This window comes from Sapajus apella, unplaced genomic scaffold (assembly GCF_009761245.1).
Source record: "Sapajus apella isolate SASKATOON/1434 unplaced genomic scaffold, GSC_monkey_1.0 scaffold1, whole genome shotgun sequence".
In the NCBI taxonomy this organism is placed as follows: Eukaryota; Metazoa; Chordata; class Mammalia; order Primates; family Cebidae; genus Sapajus; species Sapajus apella.
Genome location: NW_022436941.1, coordinates 59,031,484 through 59,055,691, shown reverse-complemented (window position 1 = coordinate 59,055,691; position 24,208 = coordinate 59,031,484). Strand labels below are relative to the sequence as shown.

The 24,208-nt window shown below is 39.9% G+C and overlaps 2 protein-coding genes across 2 annotated transcripts in view; one reads left to right on the top strand and one right to left on the bottom strand.

Moving 5' to 3' along the window:
* The window catches only part of RASGRF2 (Ras protein specific guanine nucleotide releasing factor 2), a 272,235-nt gene that overhangs the window by 109,186 nt on the left and 138,841 nt on the right, over window positions 1–24,208 (top strand). Inside the window, exons 3-8 of the mRNA XM_032277037.1 lie at window positions 5,248–5,395; window positions 7,699–7,788; window positions 11,343–11,596; window positions 17,715–17,794; window positions 18,191–18,384; window positions 23,813–23,922. Coding sequence (XP_032132928.1) covers window positions 5,248–5,395; window positions 7,699–7,788; window positions 11,343–11,596; window positions 17,715–17,794; window positions 18,191–18,384; window positions 23,813–23,922 — 876 coding nt within the window. The remainder of the gene's footprint in view (window positions 1–5,247; window positions 5,396–7,698; window positions 7,789–11,342; window positions 11,597–17,714; window positions 17,795–18,190; window positions 18,385–23,812; window positions 23,923–24,208) is intronic.
* Window positions 8,514–8,967, bottom strand: LOC116550908 (40S ribosomal protein S26). Its single transcript, XM_032277087.1, has one exon. The coding sequence runs from the start codon at window positions 8,924–8,926 to the stop codon at window positions 8,579–8,581; it is 348 nt and encodes a 115-aa protein (XP_032132978.1). The 5' UTR covers window positions 8,927–8,967; the 3' UTR covers window positions 8,514–8,578.

The window sequence follows — 24,208 nt, the reverse complement described above, 5'->3', positions numbered from 1 at the left end:
GTTATATATATATTTTTTTAATATTTACTCCTTGGAGGAGACTCTTGCATGTGTCAACTTCTAGTTTCTTTCTAGCTTCCTTTACTTCATCTGGCTTGTTTTCTTGCATTCGATGCCATTTTATTGTCTTTGATTTCTGTTTTGTTTGGTTGGAAAACCTCCTCATAATTTTTCCCTGCACTAAGTATGTGTGGGTTAGTAAGTTTTTCCTATCTTGTCCTCGTACTTGGTCAGCGATTGTTTATCGTTTTAGAAATTGTTAAGCAGGTTCAAAATATTTTCTCCACAATTTTCTGTTGCCACCTAGAATCCCAAGTTAATGATAAAAAGTATGACAGCATGATTCTCACTTCCTTTAGATACCTGTTGTTTCTCTTTGGAAGCTTTTATAATTCTTCTCTATCCTTAGAATTCTGATATTTTACCAGGATGTATTAGAGTATGAAATGTTTTCATTTATCCTATCTGGTATTTGGACTATTCTATTTGAACTGTGCTATGCTCAGTGCAGGGAAATTTTCTTCCATTTCTGTTTTTTCTTTTTTAGATGGAGTCTCACTCTGTTGCCCAGGCTGGAGTGCAGTGGCACGATCTCGGCTCACTGCAACCTCTGCCTCCCGGGTTCAAGTAATTCTCCTGCCTCAGCCTCCCAAGTAGCTGCAATTATAGATGCCCACCACCACACCCAGCTAATTTTTTGTATTTTATTAGATACGGAGTTTCGCCGTGTTGGCCAGGCTGGTCTCAAACTCCTGACCTCAGGTGATTTGCCCGCCTCAGCCAAAGTGTAATCTCAGCCAAAGTGCTGGGATTACAGGCATGAGCCACCCTGCCCAGCTCTCATTTCTTTATTATTAATATTTTTCCCCCATTGCAGTCTAAATTTTTTCCTTTCTGGAACTCCCACAAGACAGATATTAGACTTCTTGGATCTATGCTCTAGGTTGCTCAGTTTTCCTTTTATATTTCCAATCTCTTTATATTTTTGTTTAGTGTTCTTTTTTTGAGCTCTCTGACCAGCTTAGTTTTTAGCCATGTCTGGGTTATTGTTTAGTACATCCATTGACCTATAAAATTTTAGTAATTATTTTTTTTTCTAAGAAATCTTTAAAAAAAAATCTGATTACTCCTTTTCCAGGGCAGCCTCCTTTTCTTTATGTCTCTAATATCCTTCCATATCTTTCTGAAGGTAGTAAGTACCTTTTTGCCTGAATTAACCTTGTTTCTTTTTGTATCTTTTCTGTTTGTTCATTTGGGGCTGTTTTTTTTTTTTTTTTTTTATCTCTTGCCACTTAACAGTTTTTAAAACAATAAACAATTTGTTGTTATATACAGTTTCTGTGGGCCAGGAATGCAGGCATAGCTTAGCTTGGTACCTCTGCCCAAACGTGTCTCACCAGGCCACAATCAAGTTGTTGGCCAGGTCTATATTCTTATCTGAATGCACAACTGGGGAAGAAGGATCCACTTCCAAGTTCACTTACTCTGTTGTTGGCTAGATTCGCTTCCTTACCAGTTGTTGGCTAATGAGTCTTAGCCAGAGGCCTCCTTTAGTGTCTGCTTTTCATGGGCCTCTCTGTAGAGTAGCTCAGAACCTGGCAGCTGACTTCCCTCAAACCAACCCAGCAAGACAGCAAGAGAAGGCAAGTAGATAGAAGCTACAGTCTTATAAACTAATCACGACATTGCCATCCCATCACTCCTGCCATGTTGTATTCTTTATAAGTGAGTCATTTAGATCCAGCTCACACTCAAAGGGAAAACCTTTTTACCTAAGGGGGTGAGTACTAGAAGGCAGGGGTCACTGAGGGGCCATCTTAGATGCTGCCTACTATGGGGCCTGCTGTGGGAAGAGGGAAGGCTGGTTTTCATGAGTGTCTGCTGTTCCTTGTTTCTAAATGAAGGACCTTGTGGAACATTCTGGGTAGCTGGTCTGGACTCACTGTGTGACTATGAATGCTGGATCGTGTTGTGTCAGCTTCCTTTTCAGGTATGTGGGCAGACAGTAGGAAGGCGGGTTGGAAATTCTTCCTTGTATAATTCTATACCTTTTAGCCCACACAGTTGGAACTTGTTACTTGCTACTACCCACTAAAATATGGCAAACATGATGGGATAGTGACTCCGTTGATTAGGTTACATTATATGACAAAGGAAAAGAGTTACTTATGTAGCCTTTTCCTTTGTAGTAGCCTGTTACATATCTTTACATTCAGGAATATAATGATATCATTACAGTCTTAAATCAGTTAACATTGAGTTAATAAAAAAGGAGATTATCTTTGGTGGACCTGATTTAATTAGATGAAAGACCTTAAAGAGCAGGTGAGAAATGCTCTCTCACTGGCTTGGAAGAAGGAAGCTGCCATGAGCTCTATCTCAGCAAGGACATGAATTATTCTAATTGCCTGAATGAACCTGGAACGGGATTCTTCCCCAGTCAAGCCTCAAGATGATAATGCATCTTGATTCATACCTTGATCATAGCCTTGTGACATCCTGAGCCAAAGGTCTAGCTAAACTGAGTCTAGGCTCCTAACCCACAGACACTGTAAGATAATAAATATGTGTTGATTTAAGAGCCTGAAAGTCAAATACACTGTATTCATTTTCTATTTTGTAACAAATTATCACCAGACTTAGTGGCTTCAGCTCTGCTGTTACAGAATAGAAAATGAATACAGTGTATTTTACTTCCAGGCTCTCTTACTGTCTTTGCTTTCTTGGTTCTCCCTTGCATCCACAGTGAATGTCTGGAGTAAACCCAGTCTCTGGCCTCAGAGTCCAGCTCCCTCATTAGAGGCCTTCTTTAGGAAAGCGCCACCCTTTTGTAGAGAAAGCAGACTTTGCACTGCCAGCTGGGGACATGCCACTGCTGCCAGCTGTGCCTGTTATTTCTTATTTTTGAAGTGTATGAAGAGGAGGAGCCTAACCTCAGATATTCTAAAGGTACTTGTTTAATGGAAGATCGTAACAATTGCCCTTGCCTGCTCCTCTGCTGTTTACATTTGCTGCTTCAAATGGAATTTTACAAAGTCCATGATATAGGTGCTGAGGATGTCTGGTCTACTGATGGCATATTTTCCTGTTTTTATAATGCTCTTAGGGTTTCATTCTTTAAACAGAAAACCATTTTCCTAGCAAAGGCCTTGGAAGCGAAGGGAGGCAGACATTGGTGATGAGTCTGTGTGAAGCCAGCTTGCATTTCAAATTGGACCTGCCTTTTTCTTTTCTTTTTCTTTTTTTTTAAGAGAAAAGAAAATATTGCTTTGCTGCCTACCACTGAGCTAATATATTTGTAACCAATTTGGCATATTGCTAATAAATCTGATGAGAAAAGGCAGAATTTTTATACCAATTGCTTTTCTTATGCCCCATTATTATTTTTCTCCCTTAAGTTCCCCCAGGCATACTCCTATCAAGACTCTTCTCTCTTCTTTTTCTTTTCCCTTCCTGTCACTTGTACTTTCATATTCTCCCTTTCTATTCTCTTTGGGAAATTTCTTAGAATGAGTGACTTAAAAATATTGCTGACATGGTTCTTTTCCAACCCTAACAGCATGCGCGATACAGGTGCTGAGGATATTGAGATACTGATCTAAAATTGTGATTTTAGAATTGTCTTAAGACTTTTAGTTCTAAGCAACACAAACCAAGTAACCTAAACCTCAAATAGTTTAGGTTAAAAATAATTATAATAATAATAATGTATTAGCAGGACACTGCAGTATCTCCTTGAACCCCAGGCTAAAATTGTATTCTGATGTCACAAGGGCCTGACACCAGGAACTAGAAAGCTACAGGAGCCCCCGTAGCTGTTAAGTTTCTGTCTCTCCTGTTTTTGCTTTTCTGAACATCTTCTTATTCTTTTCTCTCTTGGTGGACTCAATTTGACTGTTTTGGCATGGATGTGGCCAAATATGGCTGCCCAAAAATGGCAACTAGAATTTCCAAGTTAATATTATTTCATTTCAAGCAAATAAGGGAGAGGTACAATCCCAGGTTCCAAGGGGGAAAGAATTCATTTGGTTGAGTTTGTGCCAGTTATCTCTTTTTAGGCTGGTTTAATATGGTTGTGAGGGCAGGTTTTGTGGTATAAACATGGCTTGCTGTGGCCCAAGTTCCCAAAGAGGAGGTAAGTGAGTGGAAGATTGGGCAGATATCTCAAAACACTTCTGCAACATTCTTGTTTGTGTCCTATGTGCTCTTTCTCATCAGAGAGACAGTTTAGCTGGTGGTTAAGAACATGGACTTGGGGTCAGACAGACCTTAATTAGAATCCCAGCCCTGTTACCTACTAGCTGTGTGATCAGAGGTCAGTACTTTGCCTCTGTGAAGATCAAATTCTTTCTCTGGGCAATTGAGAATCTCCTGGGGTTGCTGGGAAGATGAGATGAAATAATGTATGGTATATCCTATGCACTCAATAAATAGCAACTATCATGAATTATTACTATCATACCACTGGGGAAAGATGATATGAATGGAAGAATATGTATTTCATCACCCTGAATGGTGCAAGAAGATCTGAAGGCAAAATTTTAGATATCACAGAATTATATCATCAGTAAAAATCTAAGAATAAGTTTTGTCTTACCATACTTGAGCAAAGACAGATACAGGCTAGGCTGCAGGAGTTAGGGCCCAAATAATCTAAACTTATTTCTAGAATATAATTTCCATTTCTGTTGGCTTTAGAAATGGAGTAGTCAATGATCTTGTAATCTAAAAGAGAGCCCAAAAGAGCTGGTGGTCACTAATAATACAGACGTAATAGTTTTTTTCCAGTTAGTGCCTGTTCTGATGGTCTCTGCATTCATTCTGTTTGGGAGCAGGTTTATTTTGATTGGCTAATATCTTACTTGGTGAAATATTTTGAATAGCATCCCTGGAAACCATGTGCCAGAATTCAAAAGACCTGAGTTTTTTTGTTAAAGAAGACATACTACTTTCTTTTTAAGACTATTACAATTTCTTTTGTGCTTTTCTCACTTCCGTGATAAGACTTTTTGGGTAGCAATTATTATTAAATGAATTCTTAGAAAAGGATATGTAAAATGATTATTTAAATTCTTCATCATTGAAGGATACCAGATGTAAGCTGAAAGTTAATGTTTATATAAAGTAGAGATAGCTGAACAAACAATGTTCATAACCTCTTTTTCAAATGTAGTGTATTATATTCTGTATGGAACTATATATAGTAGAACAATATCTCAATGACTAACTATGTAATTTTCTCTCAAGTTATGCAGACATTTTGATTGAGAGGGAAGTATTAATGCAGAAGTACATTCATCTAGTTCAGATCGTAGAGACAGAAAAAATTGCAGCTAACCAACTCCGACATCAACTTGAAGATCAAGACACAGAAATCGAAAGGCTTAAATCAGAGGTATTATTTCCCGGTCGATAGATTCCTTCTCATTGTTTCACGTTTACCATCATTTTCTCATGATTACTTAAGGCCTATTCAGGGCAACATTTTAATCCCAGGCTAAGTTCCTCTGTCATCAACACAACACATACATGGCTGGGCCTGACCTCAACATAAATCTAATGTTTATATTAGGATTAGGTAAATGTGCTACAGGAACATATCAGGATAATGTGCTTTTTTTTTGGGGGGGGGGGCGGTTATTTTTTCTCCTAATATCCTTTATTAGCTCAGAAATTCAAGAATTGACTATAGCTCTAAAACATTAACTGTTTTCAGATACCCTATGGTAATGATAATTATGAGTCTGCCATAGATTCAATTAAAGTCTAAAACGATGACTAAGGGAGCACCAGAAATGAATTCAGACTCTTTTAGATTGAAGGAGTCCATCCTTCTCCCCTCCACCATTTTAAAAAGAACATTTGGATTAACCTATAAGACATTGCTAGGGTGCATTTTTCCCTGGAGTTAGAATTCCTGCCTCCCCTCTCCCTCCCTCAGAGTGTGACCTTCTCAGGCCTTGCATCCCCAGAGAGTGAGGCTCCTGCCCAGTGTGAGCAGAAGGTGGTTTTAGAGTCCACGGCTGTGGTCTGTGCATCCATCCTCCCTACCTCCCAGGCCTCAGTCTAGATAGAGAATCCCAAATGTTCCTTTCCTGCTGTCCTGCCCTTCCTCATGGGCAGTAAGCAATAACTGAAGAATGGGAGAGGAATGCAGAGAATGAGATTTTCTCCCTCTTTCTGCCCAGGGATGCATTAGTATCTTCTGAGATTCAAAGAAGGGAATAGGACACAATGAAACCTACTAGTAATTGTATCCTCATTGACAGAACAGTTTAGACTCCTCAGCCTTGGCAATGTTCTGGTCATTTTTACTGTCATCAGACATTTTCCTTTTGGTGTCTTCGTACTTTCCTGTAAGACACACCCTATGAATCATAGGTGGGGGTTTCGTCTTCTGTTCCCTGCACACATCACCTCCAGTGTTCAGAGCACGGGCATAAGCTTCTTCCAGCTGGGATGTGGCAGCTTCTCTGAGGATGACAGCTCGTGGATTGTGTTCACCATATTATTATAGTTGTTAACTTCCTGATTCGATCCTGATATCTGATATAGTGAAAACAACAACAGAACACTTAACAAACCTGCATTTTAAAAGACTATATCAGGGACTGTTATTTAAAACAAAATTATTGTGTTCTTTCTTTGCCACTGTAAGCTAGAGCAGATGCTTGTCTGCTAAGTGAAAGAGGTTGGTATTTACTCCACGAGAGAAGCTCAACACTAGGCAATGTTCCTCAATGTTTATTTATGTGTGTTTATCTGCCTTCACTATGTTCTGTTTTAGTCTGAATGTAGATTACAGCAAAAAACTGTCAGTTGCAGGTATGTCTTCTGTAGTCTCTTGACAGGAGCCATAATTTATTTCCTACTCCCTTTCTTTTCCCACTTCCTTGCCAGAAAGTAGCAGAGGGGTGCATTTGCTATTGGGGACAAAATATAAACACAGCTTAGATAGTGGCAATTATGATCTCTTAACTTTTGAAGTATTGCTTGTTAGTAAGTCTGTATGGGTTCTTAAGCTTGTAAGAGCCTGCCGTTCAGTGCTGACCTAGAGAATTTTGCTGCTATGTGTAGCTGAGAGGCTACCCAGTCTTGAAATGCCCCTCACAGGTCACAGAACTGAGCTGGAGATATAAAGAGATCCTAGGTTATTTCAATCCTTTTTACCTTTTCTCAGGAATTCTCTTGGTTGGCTGGGACCAGCCCCAGGGCTCTGAAGTTCCCTTTATGGTTGCCATTTTCCTAAGGATGTTTGTGAGTTTGGGATGCCATGTGCTTTGGAAAACAACAGGCCAATGACTAGAACCAGGGTCCCTGAGCTGAGTGAGACTGCATGTGGGGACCACAGGACATTGTAGGCAGCTGCCTTCAGGTGAGGGGGTGGACACGTCGCTGGACTCCTGACAAGGTTTCGGCCTGTTCACCACTGGCAGCTGGGGCTGAGTTTTTGGCTAACATTTCTGCTAACCTAGATCTCAGGTCACACTTTTCTTATAAACACTTTTGTTGGTGATAGCCTGCTGGGGGTAAAGTTTATGTTTCCCCCATCTCAGCACCAAAGGAAGAGAGGATGCAGAAAAAGTGGCTGTTTCCTGAGGAGCTCATTGGCCCACCTTTGTAGGCAGAGCTTCCTGTGTGTTATGGCTATAATCCAGCATTTCCCAAATCATGAAATGGACCGATTTTGTGTTCCAGATTATTGCTCTTAATAAAACCAAAGAACGAATGCGACCTTACCAAAGCAACCAAGAAGATGAAGATCCAGACATCAAGAAGATTAAAAAGGTAGGGCCTGGAGGTTTCCAGCTTTACAGCAGCATAGTGACCAGTCGTCTGTCCTGTGGTGATGTCTTGTGTGTGAGTCGTCTGTCCTGGGAGCAGCCTTGGCGTTTCTGTGCTATGGCTCCCAGACTTGCCCTGTGGAGTGTGCCAGGCGTGGCTACTCTAGAGAACTTCTGCTTGAAATTTCTTTTTTTCTTTTTTTTTTTTTTTTTTTTTTACAGATGCCTAAAGTTTTTATTTCACACAGCTATGCAAGTTGTGAGGCCAAGGACGTGACTGCAAACAAGATTTAATTTAAATGAATAGCCAGGCATCATGGCCCACACCTGTAATCCCAGCACTTTGGGAGGCCTAAGGGGTGAATTATCTGAGGTCAGGAGTTCCAGACCAGCCTGGCCAATATAGTAGAACCCCACCTCTACTAAAAATACAAAAAATCAGCTGGGTGTGGTGGCACACATCTCTAATACTAGCTACTTGGAAAGCCGAGGCAGAGAATCGCTTGAAACCAGGAGGCAGAGGTTGCAATGAGCTGAGATAGCACCATTGCATTCTAGCCTGGACAACAGAGCAAGATTCCATTCCCCACCCTTACCCCCCAACAAAAAAAAATTTGATTACATAAATAAGCTTTCTTCCCCATGAAAATACTACTTGTTATTTCACACTTGGTCTAACACACACAAAATCCCCACCCTATCTGGTGCAGATACACTTAATAGGCAATATCAAGTACAATTTCCATTTTATTTTTCTCCAGGGAATAGTTGTCTTCAATCTTTTACTCAGCTCCTTACATGGGTTTTGGTGGGGGTCGTGGGGCAGCACCCGCAGGTCTAAATCGGGGTGGCGGTGTTCGGTCCTTGCGGGCTTCACGAGATCGATTCCTGACTACTTTGCTGTGAATTGCACAACTCACACAGTAATGTAGCTTCACATACAGCTTGGGAAGTACATAGGCATCAAAGACGCTCGCTTCAGAAATATCCCTGACTGCTGCGGCCTCCACTATGTTTCGAATGACGAATTTCTTAATGGCCTTGTCCTTGGGCACGCATCGGGCACAGTTCGTGCAGCGAATAGGCTGAACATGGCCGCGGCCCTTTTTGGCACGACCGTTGTTCCTTCTTTTCTTTGTCATTTTGGAAGCTCGCAGCGGAGAAAAACGAGATTTCTTTTAACTCTCTGGGAAGGATGCCAAAACCAGACAGTTAAGACAATAGTGTTCTCCAGTTGGGTTAATTAAGTGTTGTTCAGCCTCTTGATTTTGTGTGGCTTTCATATTTTGGGGGAATATTTTTTTAATTACATTTCAAAAATATTTCTTTTAGCTTTAATCTTTAGTGCTATTTAAGAAAGATATTTTTGGGCATGTGAGAAGATTGGGTAAATCAACACATCCGCTTAGATTTGTTTTATTATTGTTTCTTGTTTAACATCCACACAATCAGCACATTTTCCCCTCTTACTGCCATTTATAATTGCACAACTTTTGCAGTGAACCAGACCCTGGCTCTCATTCTAGTCCACTGTGTTTTGATTTGTCATTTATTTAGGTTTTGATCCCATGATCTTGATAGTCTTATATAAAGCACTTACTCAGCTTTGTTGATATGTGAAAAGCGTCATATTTCAGGAAATTTCCCTGGATATACATTTTCAAATCTTATTTCTTTTTAATTTTTTATTATTATTCTTATTTTATGCTAATAATTATTCCCCTTCCACTTTAACAAAACTTTAATGTAGCCACCATTTGCCTGGGCATTTTAAAGATCAGTAAATGTTTGTTGATTGGCTGAAACACACAGGCCCATGCACTTTCTCAGGCTTGCCTGTTCCTTTTCACATCATCCCTATGGAATTCAGATATCATGTTTTCTACAAAATTGATTTAAAATTATATTTTTTGTTCTTTTTTACAACTTTAAATATTGCTCAGAATTCAAAATAGAAATGATTCTTAGAACTAAGTCAAATGTTTTCAGTTTTCAAGAAATAAAAAAGTAAATATTCATTCACTATCCATTTCTTAGAAATTAAAAGTTTTTATTTGAATCTGGTTTATGCTGTTATAAGATTTTTTTTTTTTTTTTAACAAAAAAATCCCATCTTGTCAACCTGGAAACATATTAATTCTACTGCCTTTCCTTTACAGTAGGCAGCTGCATGTAAACAAAAAATTAATAAAATTCAATTTTCAGGTATGTGGTAGAAACTGTTCTATTAGTGAATAAGTGAAGTGGCTATTGGTCAGCAAGCACCTCCTGCCCAAGTAAATAGAAAGGTGTTACTTAACAGCAAATCCAGTTAAGGTGATTTTTTAAAATATTTCTGTTAAGTAAAAGAATACTGATAAAATTTTAAAAAGATTTTCTACGTTTTTGTTTCTTAATGAGAATATTTTTTAAACCAATTTTTGTACTTGTTAAATAGGTTTTGAAATTAACATTGTTGTTCTTTATGTCTCAATTCAAAATAATGTCTGTGTGGAGAAAAGTGTTAACAATTAATCATTTCTCTGTTCTGATCTCGGCAAATATCAATGTAATTTTTTTTACCTTAATAGACTAAAATTTAAAATTGGTTATAATTCATGGAAATTTTTGTTAGGCTTTTTCAAATAATATGAATATAATTTCCCCACATAATTCTGTTAAAGTGTGGTTAATTTTTATTGAGGTAGAGTGACTTTAATGCCTGTATAAGAATTGATAACATGGTGGCAACCCTGAGAGGCAAATGAGAGAATCTTAGACATTGCAAAAGAAGGGTCGTTGTTTAGTACATGATAATTTTGAATATAGCATAGAAAAAGTAAAAAGTGTAAGGATGTGTTAAATAGATAATAATGATACTTTGGTAGTGATTTAATACTGTCGATTATATGTGAATTTACAACCTACTTTGTTGCTGAATTGGCCACATCTAAAGTGACAAATCCTAATTATCATAAAACAAATCCTAATTAATTATGTCATAATTTTTTATATTTAGAAAGGACTATAGATTTTTTTTGTTATTCTATTTTATTTTTATGAAAAATGTAAGTAGTCTGATAACACGAGATTAAAAACAGAGAAACACGAGGTGGGGTCTTGTTGTGTTGTTCAGGGTAGACTTGAACTCTTGGGCTCCAGTGATCCTCTCACCTTAGCCTCCCAAGGTCTGGGACTACAGGCCTCTGTGTGTCCAGCTCTGTCAGTTATTTTATAGATGAAGAAACAGAGAATCAGAGTTCAAGGTGGTTGCAAGCTGGTTAATGGCAGAGCCTCTGAGTTAAAGGTTATAATATATGCTTGACTGCTCAGTGCCCAGCATTTACCTGAGCATTTTAAAGATCATCAGTAAGTGTTTGTTGATTGGCTGAAACACACAGTCCAGTGCACTGTCTCAGGCTTGCTGTACTTTTTCACATCATCCCTAGGGAATTCTGATCAATTTTAGAGGCTATGATGTTCTCTGCAAAATTGATTTTAATTATATTTCATGTTCTTTTCCATAAAATAATCACCATTGCAAGTAGTCAGATTCCCTTTTGGTTTTTTGTTCTGCAGGTCCAGAGCTTCATGCGAGGATGGTTGTGCAGAAGGAAATGGAAGACCATCGTGCAGGATTACATTTGTTCTCCTCATGCTGAAAGTATGAGGAAGAGAAACCAGATTGTGTTCACCATGGTGGAGGCAGAGTCAGAGTACGTTCACCAGCTCTACATCCTGGTCAATGGCTTTCTCCGGCCCCTGCGTATGGCTGCCAGCTCTAAGAAGCCTCCCATCAGCCATGATGACGTCAGCAGTATTTTCCTCAACAGGTTTGACATTGCATAAATCAAAGAATCATGAGAAAAACCCCTTTGTATTTCTTACCAGAATTTTTACTGAATCTTAAAAAGGTCTCATAAATTCATCTCTATGAGTTTCTGATCATAAAAATAAAAATAAAACAAATAATATTTGTGTCCCATTGTTAGTATAAATGTATGTATCATTATCTTGAATCTTAGCATCTAATGTTCTTAATTTTTTCTTCTCTATTTGACATACTTTGACTTATCGTGTGGAGGTGTATGTTGGCGAAGATAATCTGTCTCATGAACTGAAGGAAATGGAGTGATTTAAACATGTTGATTATATGCAAGTATTTTAGGAAGAGCAAAAGCTAAGGCAGGGCCTGAGAATCTCTGGTGAATGTATTTGCTCAATAAATCTTTATAGTTTCCTTACTGCTGAGGATTCATCAGTGAAAAATCCAAAAATCTCTGCCTTTATGGAACTTAAATTTTGATGCAGGAAGATAGACAATGAATAGCATTGGTGAAATAGATAGTATATTACATGGTGATTGGAGCTGTGGAGAAAAATAAAGAAGGGAAGGGAAGAAGCAGGACAAGCGGGGGTTTAGGTGTTTTACTTAGAATTGTAGCTGTTTGTTTTTGGGTAGATAGTATACTCACATGGTTCAAAAGTCAAAATAACATGAAAACAACAGCTAGCAGTTACGCTCTCACCCTGTCTCTGTCCCCTGATTTCCCCCTCCTTTCATTAATATTTGTACTAGTTTCTTATCTATCCCTTCAGTGTTTTTCAATTTTGATCTAAGAAAATATGAATATAGAATCTTATTTTCCCTCCTCTTACACAAAGGCAATATATTTTAACATATACTTCATTTTTTCACTTAACATTATTTCCCAAAGATCTTTGCATATTGAAACCTAAAGAGCATTCTATTAAAAAAAAAAATCACTACATGGTATTACAGTCTGTGAATGTACCATAGTTTTTTTTATAGCAGGTTTTCAAAAAGGCTAAGGTGATATTCGAACAAAGGCTTGAGGTTCCTGGAGGAAGAATGAGGCAAGCAGAGGGAGCTGCCCGTGCTGCAGACATGGGGCTTTGACATGCCCGGCAGGCCAGCTTGAGGACCTGCCCTGCTCAGTGTCAGTGAAGGGAAGAGCCAGGGAGTTATCAAGGTGGGACATGGTACAGCCATTGGCTTTTACTCTAAATGAGATGGGGAGACATTGGTCAGGTTTTGAGCAGAGAAAGGGTGTGATGTGACTTCTGTTCTGAAAGGCTCACTCTGGCTTCTCTGCTGAGAATGGTCTGTAGGGAGGTCAATTAGGTGGCTACTTCAATAAACAAAGTGAGAGATGGCACACCTACCTGTTAGGTAGCTATTTGAGTAATCCAAGTTAAGAGATGATTACAATGGAGGCAGTGAGAAGTAGTTGGATTCTGAGTGTATTTCTAAATCAGAGATAGTAGGTGTTACGGGTGCAACTAGCTGGGGCCAGTGTCATGGAATTTGTCAAAAACAGTTGTAGATAAAGCAAGGCAGATTCGTTAGAGAATGTGTGAACACATGTTGCAAGGGTGCAATGGGCAGCAGAGTAGAGAAGGGGCTATCTGCAGAGAGGCAGGGGCTGGAGGGAAATTTTATAGGGTCATGCCAGAGGGGGCTAGGTGTGGAAGAGGTCATTCCTTGTGCCAGTGGGTTGTTTGTGTTTCTTAGAAGAATTGTTCATTGTTCTCCCCTACCTGGAACCTTCCCCCACCTGGGGCCCCTTCCTTGTTGCTTACTTATCCATCAGGACTCAACAGTAGGATTTGTTCATGGGTTTGATATGGGTTTTAAGAGAAAGCAAAAAGACAGATAAGATTGCAATGATTTTTGGCCTGGACAACTAGAAGGATGGACTTACTATTTGCTAAATAGTAAGCTTGAGTAAAGAACTGGCTGAGGGGAAAAGGTTACCCGTTTTCTCTTGGATCTGTTGAGTATGAGATGCTATTAGACATCTAAATGGAGATGTCAAGTGAGCAAGGATTGAATATTGGTTTGGAGTTCAGAGGAAGATTCTGGGCTGAAGATGGAAATTTGGGAGTCCTCTAGCATACAGATAGTATTTAAAGCTGCTAGTCTGGATGGGATTACCAAGCAAGTGAATATAGATTGATAAGAGAAGAGGAGTAAGTACTAAGCCCAGAGATAATCCAACATCTAGAAGTCAGGAAGATAAACAGGAGCCAGCAAAGAAGAGTGAAGGGGATCTGTTGAGTTGTCAGTGAAAACCAGAAGAGCGAGTTGTCCTGGAAACAAAAGCAAGAGGGAAACAACAACAATGCCAAAAAGGTAAAAAAAGCAGTAACTTAGAATTGACCAAGGGTTCCACCATGCGGAGTTTATTGGTAACTTTGATGAGAGACCAAAGCCTGGTTGCAGGCCTAGGAGAGAACAGGTGGTGGGGTGGGGGGAAGAGGAATTTAAGTGGGTGGGTATAGAAAACTCTTTTGAAAAGGGCTGCTGAAAGAGGAGAAGAGAAACAGGATGGTACCCAGAGGCAAATGAAGAAGGCAAAAGAAAGATGGAGGAGAGAGGGAATTGCTGAGCAGTAAACTTGCAAAGGCGAAAGTGGAAAGAATGTATTGCACGGGTCAAGAGATTGTCATTAGCTGGGAGCATGGCAGGGCAGGAATAGCACATGGACACTTCTGTAGTTAGGAGGCAAGGACATCCACTGATGGGGCAGATGGGAGGGAAGTGTCGGAGCTGGAGAAGAGAGACTATAGTGAAATAGCGATAACTAGGGAAGGGGAGTAAATGGATTCAGCAGTGTTGTATTAGTGCTGGGCAGCACCAAGAGCCTGCTGCTTTATATAATTAGGCTAGTGGTTATGACTTCACAGTGAGATCAGTCAGGATGGTTGCATGTTTTTCTTTAGCTGCTTTCAGCTGCATGGATGCAGGTGCAGAGTGGGTGGAGGATTGGGATTAATTAGGATTGGTGTTGTGGCTGCTGTGACGAAGTGAGAAAAGAATAAGGAAGTTGAAGGTGTATGCAAGGAAGAGATTATAACAATGAGCCATGAAATCTAAACTAAGGAGAGAAAGTAATGCGACATGAGAGGGTTTTGGCCAATAAAAAGGTGGTAGGATCTGGGGATTTAGGTCGTGTTGATGTGAAAGAATTTTTGGAGTCAGGGTTCCAAAGGCAGTGAACTGAAAGATTAGGAGTAGTCAGAGAATGTGGTTGAAACTGAAATAGGGAAGAGATGCAGCTATTGACAATGACAAGGTCTAGATTACAGTCAAGGGGGTGTTGACTGAGGTCAATGGAGGACAAGATTTTTGGAGGAGTTGTTCAAGGGCCTGTGAGGCCAGGATATTGAAATGTTGTTTGTGTGCATAGTAGAGTCCCCAAGAATTATGACAAGAGTAATACTGAAGAAAAGAGCAACCGTGAGCTGAGAGCTCAGATCTCAGGGCATCAGGAGGAGCCACTGGCGTGCCTGTAGATGAGTGCAGAAAGGAAGGATTATGACTGGTAGTCTGATAATATGAGATTAAAAGCTAGGCTTTCTTTTGTTAAAAGAAAGGAAGGAGATTTCCCCACCTTCCTGGCAATGGCTCTTCTCAAGTATGTGAGACATCTGAAGGAACCAGGGGGTAGCTCTTGATCCTCATGCAGTGCCGTATTCTGGTGAGACTTCAGTCATGAAATGTGCAGTTTCAATAGGTCTGATGACAGTGGATGGGACTGTGTACTGCACTCTGATGAGTGGAATTGGAGAGATTGGGTATAGAAAACTATTTTGAAGAGGGCTGCTATAAAAAGGAACAGAGAAACAAGGTGGTACGTAGAGGTAAATAAAGAGGCTGTGCCACATTGGTTTAGGTTGCCTCTGGTTCTTTGTTTCCACTGGATTGCTTGATCTGAAACAGCAAAGGCCAGGTTTATCATATTGTTTAAATTCAGAGTCAAGATATGCCTCTCTTTGGAAGGTGAAGCCATAAGCCCGTCATATAGACTAGCAATTATTTACCACACCTAGACCCAGATGGAAATTTGATGAGATATTTTAAAAACTTTTTTATTTTTAATTTTTATGGATATATTTTATGGTTACATAATTCATATACATTATATGGAATGAATACATAATAGCTGTACATATTTATGAGGTATATGTTGTAGTTTACTATAAGCATACGATGTGCAATGATCAAATCTGGGTAACTGAGATATCCGTCACCACAAACACTTATCATTTTTTTGTGTTGGGAACAGTCTACATCTTCTAGATATTTTTAAATAAATTATTGTTAACTATAGCTGCCCTATTATGCTGTCAAATAATAGAAGCTATTCCTTCTATTTAACTGTACTGTTGTACCCATTCACTAAACCCTCTCTTCGTCCTCCCCTTCCTTACTACCCTTCCCAGACTCTGGTAACCACCATTCTACTCACTACCTCCATGAGATCAACTTTTTTAGCTTTCTAATATGAGTGAGGACGTGTGATATTTGTCTTTCTGTGCCTGGCTTATTTCACTTTACATAATGTGAAGAGGTATGTTTATACAGGTGAGGTTTAAAGAAGTTTTATATCATTGCTGTAAACTAGATTCCCTTTACATGCCTTTGAAATTAAGCCCTAGACAGGTCAATAATTCTGAATTTCAACACAGTTTTATAGTTAAGAAAATGTAGTCTTCATATTTATATACAGAATTGTTTTATCTGTTTTCTAACCATCCAGGTATCAAAGTATGAAAACAGATGTATCACTTAGTTTGTGTTCAACATAGGACAGAGAAAACCCTCTCTGAGTGGAGGGAATTCATTGTTTACAGGATCTGTTGGAAAGGCTGGGGGAATAAAGTCAAGGAACAGCCCTTAAACTGTTGACTTTCAGAGAACAGCACCATGGATGTGATCCAGAGGTTAGGAAACCACTGCTGCCACTGCTGCCGCCACAGATGCCTCTCAGACTTGGGAAACTCGTTCCCAGAAACTAGAATCCTGAGGCTGGGTGCCGACATTGCCCTAAAGCACTCACATCTTCATGACTGACTTTCAGCAACAGGAAGATGGCCCCTACTTCTGCCTTCCTTGTCTTTCCAAGAGCATCTATTAGTGTAACTGAATTTACATCCAGAACCATAGTGGCAAGGGAGCCTGGGAAATGTAGTTTTAGTTCTACCCCTCTCCACCTAGGGGCATAGAATACAGATTCAATGACTAATCTGTAATACCTGCCAAACTAGATTTGGTTGAAATCCTTGAAGAACAAACACTACTTAGTTAAAATTGTTATAAAAGAAAAACAAATTAGAGTCTTATAGAGCCATTTTTGTTTCATTTCGTGGACCATTTGAAATAGTAAGGACTTCTTGGTGTCTGCTATAATGGAACTTGACTAATAACAAGCCAAGGTATTTCATTGAGATTAATAGTTCTGTATTTGGTTGTGTGTCACTGTGTTAGTTCAGAAAAGGCTTCAAAGGCTCATTGCAGTAGGTTAATTACAGTGAGGAGAAAGCAAATGATGTTTTGACTTTGGTAATTACCCCCTTCTTGGCCCTTTTAGGAATTTAGATCCCTAATTTATGCATCGTCCTTATTTTAGTGTCTCTGTGTAGGATTCACTCTTTTCAACAGATTCTTTTGCGTTTCTGTCTTGGGTATCTTAGGAGTGGTTATAGTGGAGTTCTGTCAAAATTTTTGCTCTAGATTTTTCTTCATCCTCTCTCCTGTCAAAACTCATTTTACTGACAGACACTTTCTCCTGAGTTATCTAGAATCACATATGAAAAGAAAAGAGGGTCATAACTTTAATTTTCTGATTGTTGATTGAAATACTGCATTCTAATAGCAGAAAATTCGCTTACAAATTGATGAAGAAGATTGTGTGACAATGATTTGGTGCTTTCTGTCCTCTAATATTTGAAGCTTTCATCAGGGTTTGCTGAGACTGTCAGAACTGCTTGGTAGAGGATAGCATAATCCATGTTATTATTGTGTTTAGTTTGGAGGCCCTATGGGACAGAGTAACCTGTATATATTAAGGCTTTAAGAACTCAGTGGATTTTAAACAAAATAAACACCATATAGCAACTAAATTATTTTTCCATTTTTTATAGTGAAACAATCATGTTTCTTCATGAAATATTTCATCAAGGACTAAAGGCAAGGATAGCAAACTGGCCCACTTTAATTTTAGGTAAGTGCATTCTTTAAAGATGTAAGATTTTCTGTTAGAACGGCTGCAATTAGAGTAAAATAGCTCCAACATTATTCAGTTTAAGCTGTTTGCATTACCCTGTTGACCTGTGAGCTTCCATACCCCAAGACTCTCTGTCTCCTTGCTTCTGGGTACTTTGGGCCCTGCCTCAGTAGTTACCTTTGACTCTTTCCCCTGGCCTCTCCTAGTTAATTTGGGGCTGGAGTCAACTACTGCCCACAAGTGCATTCTACCAGATCATCATTCAGGCATCAGGGCTGCAGCTCCATGCATATGTGACACCTGGTGCTGGGATCCACTCTTTGCCATCTCTGCTGAGTGTAGGTAATTTACCAAGTGCCAAGGGAAACAGCCATGTTTATCGTTTCTTTCCAGCTGATCTATTTGATATTTTGCTCCCCATGCTGAACATTTATCAAGAATTTGTGCGTAATCACCAGTACAGCCTCCAAGTTCTCGCCAATTGTAAGCAAAACAGAGATTTTGACAAACTCTTAAAACAGTATGAAGCCAATCCGGCCTGTGAGGGGAGGATGCTGGAAACATTCTTGACCTATCCAATGTTTCAGGTGAGTCACTTGGTGTGGGGGTTCACTCAGTGTGGTGGCAAAAATATTAAAGCAAAAATATTAGAGATAGCTTTAGGGAATAGTAAGAAACCTTCTTGGAAGGCCAAAGGTTTACATAGCTTATAATGACTTAATGTGTCGAAGCCAGCAGGCTCTTACCCTAGGGCATTAGGACAGTAGAGTAAATGCTAGAAATTGTAAAAGAAGTTTCTCCAGATAAATCTGTTTACCCCCCACCTCCATTAGCAAAACCTTTGATCATCTGCAGGTGCTTAACTGCCTTCTACTCAGGGTGTCTGCAGAAGTTAATTACCCTCTAATGGTGTTTATCTAAAGACCCTTGTCCTTTGATATACTACATAAAAGCCAGGAGTAGGGGCTGTCATTAACTGCTGTGAGCGATTGGCCCTGGACACACCAGCTCACTTTTCTTGTATTCTGTGTTTGACTGTTACTCATCCATGGCTGAGTCAGGGTCTGTAGGAGGGACTACCGCAGGTGGAGATTCTGACAACCTGGGATGCATTTTGTAAGTCAGAGGTTCCAGCTCAATGTCACTGAACCTAGAGTGAGCAGCGTGAGATGTGTAAGTATGCCCTGGGAGGAATTATGGCACAGATGTATCATCTGTTGCTGTCTTGAGCTTGACCCTGAGATAAACATATATTGTGCCACACATTCTCTGTGTCTCATGGATGTAAGAAAACCAGGCATTTTTGAAGCAAAGAATTCAAGAATGATTTTTTGAAACACTGCACAATTTTCTCTTTACAGAAAGATTCCACACAGACCTCTTTCATGGAGTTTCCTCCTCCAGCATGTTTAAAAATATTATTTGGTTTACAGAAATAGGATTCTGTGCAAATGTTCCAGTTTATGCTAGTTGCATAAAAGATTCTTGGGGATGGAGTGGCTGCTGGGAAGGTTGTTGTTTTCCAGCCCATCCTCCCGCCCTATTGCGGTTGCTGTTGAGTCTCCCGTGGCTGGAGCTCTGGAGAACAAAAGGAGGACCTCCCTGGTCACGGAGGCTGTGGAGACTTAGGAAACGGAAGGCTGGGGTTGGACCTGGGGACTCTTGGCAACTAGTTAGGTGGCCGCCAGGGCTCCCTTTTTGAGGCTAGAGCAACCCAAAGGGTGAAGAACACTGGCATTCTTTCCTGGCCTAGGGTTTTACTGTTAAGAGCCCAGAAGTGAGAACCAGGGAGGCCAAAATGTGCATTGAATCTCCTGTTCTTTGGAAAAGTGTTGATTCTGTTCTTTTGGAAGAGCATTGAGTGTTCCCACTGTGGAATTTAGGTGGCTTCTGGCCAGGCCTCCAAATTGTCATGTGGTAAACCAATTCTACTAATCATGTGTGTTATGGTTACTGTGGAGTGCTTTGTCCTCCTGAGCAGGCATCTCTGACCCTGGCTAATCATTTTGCAGCCTCAGAAAGAAATGTGGCTGTGGTGCACAATTGTTTGCCTTAAAGTTTGTCAGGCCGGCTCGAAATCCTGGAAGTCGCCATAGAAGTTTAGTCAGGTTTTTAACTGAAAGGATGCATTTCAAACCACTTAAGTATAGTGAAACTTTATAGTGTTTTTGTTTTTGTTTTTTTTCGTCCTTGGAACCGAATTGTTTGAACTCTTTGCCTCTCTGAGGAAATATTTCACAAGAAAAATTTCAGACTTAAAAAAATCTATTTACATAATTGAAACTTAAGATTTTATTTACAATGAAACATTTTATATGGTATAATATTCTTCTGAGATTCTATGTGAATTTTTGACAGTTATCTCTAAGTTATGATTCAGTACCCCAAATTGCCTCTGTTTCAGTAACCCCAAGTCAGTTGACTATACAAAGGTAGAGTTGTGAAACACCCATGGGGCATTCAGAGAGGAACCCAGCTCCCTATCTGACAGCCCACTGATATCTTTTCTTCATGCTGTTTCATTCCCTCTTGGTGTGATTTCCTCAGTATTTTGAAATGGCAGAACTACACTTTCACTGCAGATGAGGTGTCCAAATACAGCAGAATGTAGGAACTTGGAAAGGTCTTTGGATTTCTTTAAAGTGCTGGGATACTCACCCACCACCCTTTCCTTCCTCTCCTGAAGATAAAGTCTGATAGCAATGACTGAGCATTTTGATTGTATCCAGGGAATTTTTATAATGTCGTAAAAAGAACACTGGACTACGAATCTTTAAAAGACCTGATGTCTCACTCACCCTTCAGTCATAGCATTGGGAAAAATAATTGAATCAAAATAAATAGCTATTTCTTAATTTCTAAATTGAGGCAGCTGAGCTCTAACTATCTCCAGACTCTCTAGCCCTCTGACTTGGTGAGCCTAGGGCAACTGCAATGGTTCTGATACTTCCGGTTGGGTGACTATGTGATGTTACAAGGAGCCTGGTGTTAATCTAGGACCCCCCTTCCCAAGAATGTGGTGACCTCAAACCATAGAATGTTGGGTCAGATACTGAGGCTTTCTGGCTTTTGCCAGACAAATATAACCAGAAGCTTCAGCTTGTGGGAGCCTTTGCTCTGGAAGAAGCCTCAAAGAATTTAGCCAGAATTGTCCAACTGCAAGAAATGAGCAAATTGAAAGAGCCTGGAATTGTCTTTGTTTGCTTCCCCATAACTTCTGAGTAGACCAGGAGAAGTCATTAGAGTTCTCTGCCCAAGGGCCTCATGCTCCTTGGTGTCTCCCTTCGGTCTTCTTCACTTGATGCCTTGCTTTTTCTGCCTTCTCTCTAGAAATAACCTTAGGAAGAATTTGGGGGAAATTGTCTTTTCTAGAAGCTGGGAGGTTTTTTCCTTACTAAGCTGACCCTATCCTTCTTGTTCCCTTGTGGTTCTTTCACTAATGAAGTGAAATAGTCATGGAAGTGTTTGATCTCTTGGAGCGTCCGGATGCATCTGCTTCCCTCTGTATTAGCAGTGGTGCTTCTGCACATCTGCTTTGCTCCCTTGTAAGGATGGATACCCTCAGGATGAGGCTAAGGCTCTCATTTTTTTTTTGCAGGAGGCCAACAATGGAAGAGGTGACTCTAGTTTATACTGCCAAGGGACCTCTGGCCAGACTTTCTTGAGCCCAGATACAGAGGCAGAAGTTAGTGTAGGGGCAGAGGGAGGAGGCGAGGTGATTGGAAGCCTTTAGCTTATATGTGCAGAACAGAGAAGGTGATTGTCTTCCTCCTTCTGGGCCCTTTTTTGAGTTCGTCAGTTACTGCTGTTATCGAGCTATGTTGTACTGTGGAAACATGGAGAAATTGTAGAATTTGGATGATGCAGTAAAATTATCCCCAGTTGAACTATCAGAACAGTAAGTCCAAGTATTGCCAAGAAATTCGTTATGGAAAATAATGTTGTCATGAACTTAATTTTTATTTATTAAAGACAGTGGCTTGGCTGGTACTGTTTAAATTGGCTTCAGCTGCTCATGTATTTATCTGGCTATGTATGTGTTGAAAGTCCATTGGTAAGCCGATCGTGAAATCTGCTCCTGACAAGAACAGTAGTGTTAGATGTTCTCCAGAAAGTAGCTACTTGCTATTCTATCCATTTATTTACTGTAATTGGAGAGCAAGCTAATTAATGTCTATAAAGTGACAAGTATCTGTTCCATAATTGAAAGCAGAATTATGGTTCATTTAGACAGCTCCTATGATTCTTGGTTTTGGGAGAAGAGATTTATAATCAGCTCTTGAAGATACAGATGAGCCCTTTGGAGAGCTGTTCACTTCTCGCAGAACTTTGTTTACCTGCTTTTTGGCAGTTCCCATGCTTGTTTGTTCCTTCACCATAAAGTGGAAAGGGCCAGAGACTGAACTCAAATCCATCTACCTGAATCTTAGCCAGGGAGCACTTTAAAAGAAATGTAAGTAATGAGAATTGACCAAACTCAGTTTTATGGATTTTCATTGCATTGTAAGTACTCTGGCTTTCCTGCACCTGTCCCCTTTGCTATGAAAAATTGAGTACGATAGCTATTAATGGCCTGATTTTCTTGTGGAACTACTAATTAGAGGCAAACTCTTATCAGTCATGCAATTATGCCAACAAAAGCACACTTATCCCAGGAAACTTTATCAAGTGGGACAACCCTAAGGGCTGTCTTAGTGAGAAATTCACGGGAAAAGGAGCAGAAAATCTCCATATAGCCTACAAAGGGAGAGTTCTCCTGTATCCCACCCTCCCATGATGAAGGGGGCCTATCTGTGCTTCCTGAAACCTTGATCTGATGACATTCCTTAGGACAAGGTCCCAGAGCTGAAGTTCAGTGTCTGTGCTAATGGTGGCTTTGTCTATGCATAGTGTATAAATGGAGGCACTTAATAAATATTGGTAAATAGCCCAGTGAAGGCCACCACTTACTTGCAAAGAGCAAAAGCAGATCCCTAGGTGGGGCCACTGACCTTTCAGGACAAAAAAGAAGAAACCGCACACAGGGCCCTGGAAAGCCATTTTAGTTTCTTCATTCTCAGAGGTCCTTTCAAGTGCTGAGTGAGACCTCATTCTCCCCGCCCCCTGCGCCTCACCCCCAGGGCAAGCTCTGAGAGAAGGTAGTGCGCTGGTTAGAGCTGGGGTTATAGTTGACACTGCTGTTTACCGTGGGGCCACCTTTGGGGCAAGTTTGGGCAAGTTACCAAACTTCTTCCCACTTGAGTTCTCTATCTGTAAAATGGAGAAATAATCCTTATGGTGTTGGAGGATTGGACACATTGGCAAAGCCTGGAGCACCCAGTCTCACCCCCAGTGGGTAGTGTTGTGGTAAATGTTCATGCATGCTACTGTTAAAATTAAGCCCACAATAAATATGTTGTGTCACTGTAAATTAAGTTCAATCTCTATCATGGTTTATTACGATCTTCCTTGAGTTGGTGGAATTTCTGTCTTTGACAAAATTCAGATAGTCTGTTAATAAAGGTACCAGTAAATACTCTAATTAAACAATACTTTTTACTGCAAGGAGGTGAATTGAGATAAAGCAGAAACAGAAAATAATAAAGGTGAACATGTCTTCTCTCAAGTTTTAATACTTAGAATAGTGCAGTGGGATTGTTGATTCAAAAACATTGCAAATGGACTAATATATCTAAAATACACACTCAAGTGACTTGATGACAGCTGTATTTGTTTCTCTCTGAAACTATGATTCAAAAGTACATGATTATATTTAAAATATTAAAGAAACAATCATCTCTTTGTACTATAACACTTCAATAATTTCCACCTTTTTATGTGTTCTTGGTGAAGTCTTTGGTGTGCATGAAATGTGAAGTATAGTTCATTTTATTTGTATTTATTTTATAAAATATGGAAAACAGTCAAAAGTGGGAGTGTAGAGACAAGCTTCTGGAAGCAATGGTGGCCCTGCAGAGCATGTGCCCGGTCACCCACTCTGATGTCTTGCTCACACTAGCCTCTGTTTGCATCTAGATCCCCAGATACATCATCACACTGCATGAGCTCCTTGCTCACACACCCCATGAGCATGTGGAAAGGAAAAGCCTGGAGTTTGCCAAATCAAAGCTAGAGGAACTGTCCAGGTATGCCAAGAACTTATAAGAAAGGCTTGGGAGAGGAAAGCAGCAAGTTAGTCCCTTGTGGAAACCTCCTGTGTATGTTCCAAGGAACAAGAAGCAAAACAAATCCAGCTTCTCAGATTCACCTGAAAGTTAAATACTAGCTCGTGAGGTGATATTGAACATTATTCACATTCATTTTAACCAAGAAAAATACGTATCTTGGAAAATGTTCTTATAGTATGTGAATTTATGTAATTCAGATTAGGCATATTTTGGTTTAATAAGCAGATTTGGAAATGTTCATGTT

Bases quoted from the DNA above. Each gene is read 5' to 3' on its own strand.
- LOC116550908 (XM_032277087.1), bottom strand. From the start codon at position 8,926: ATGACAAAGAAAAGAAGGAACAACGGTCGTGCCAAAAAGGGCCGCGGC.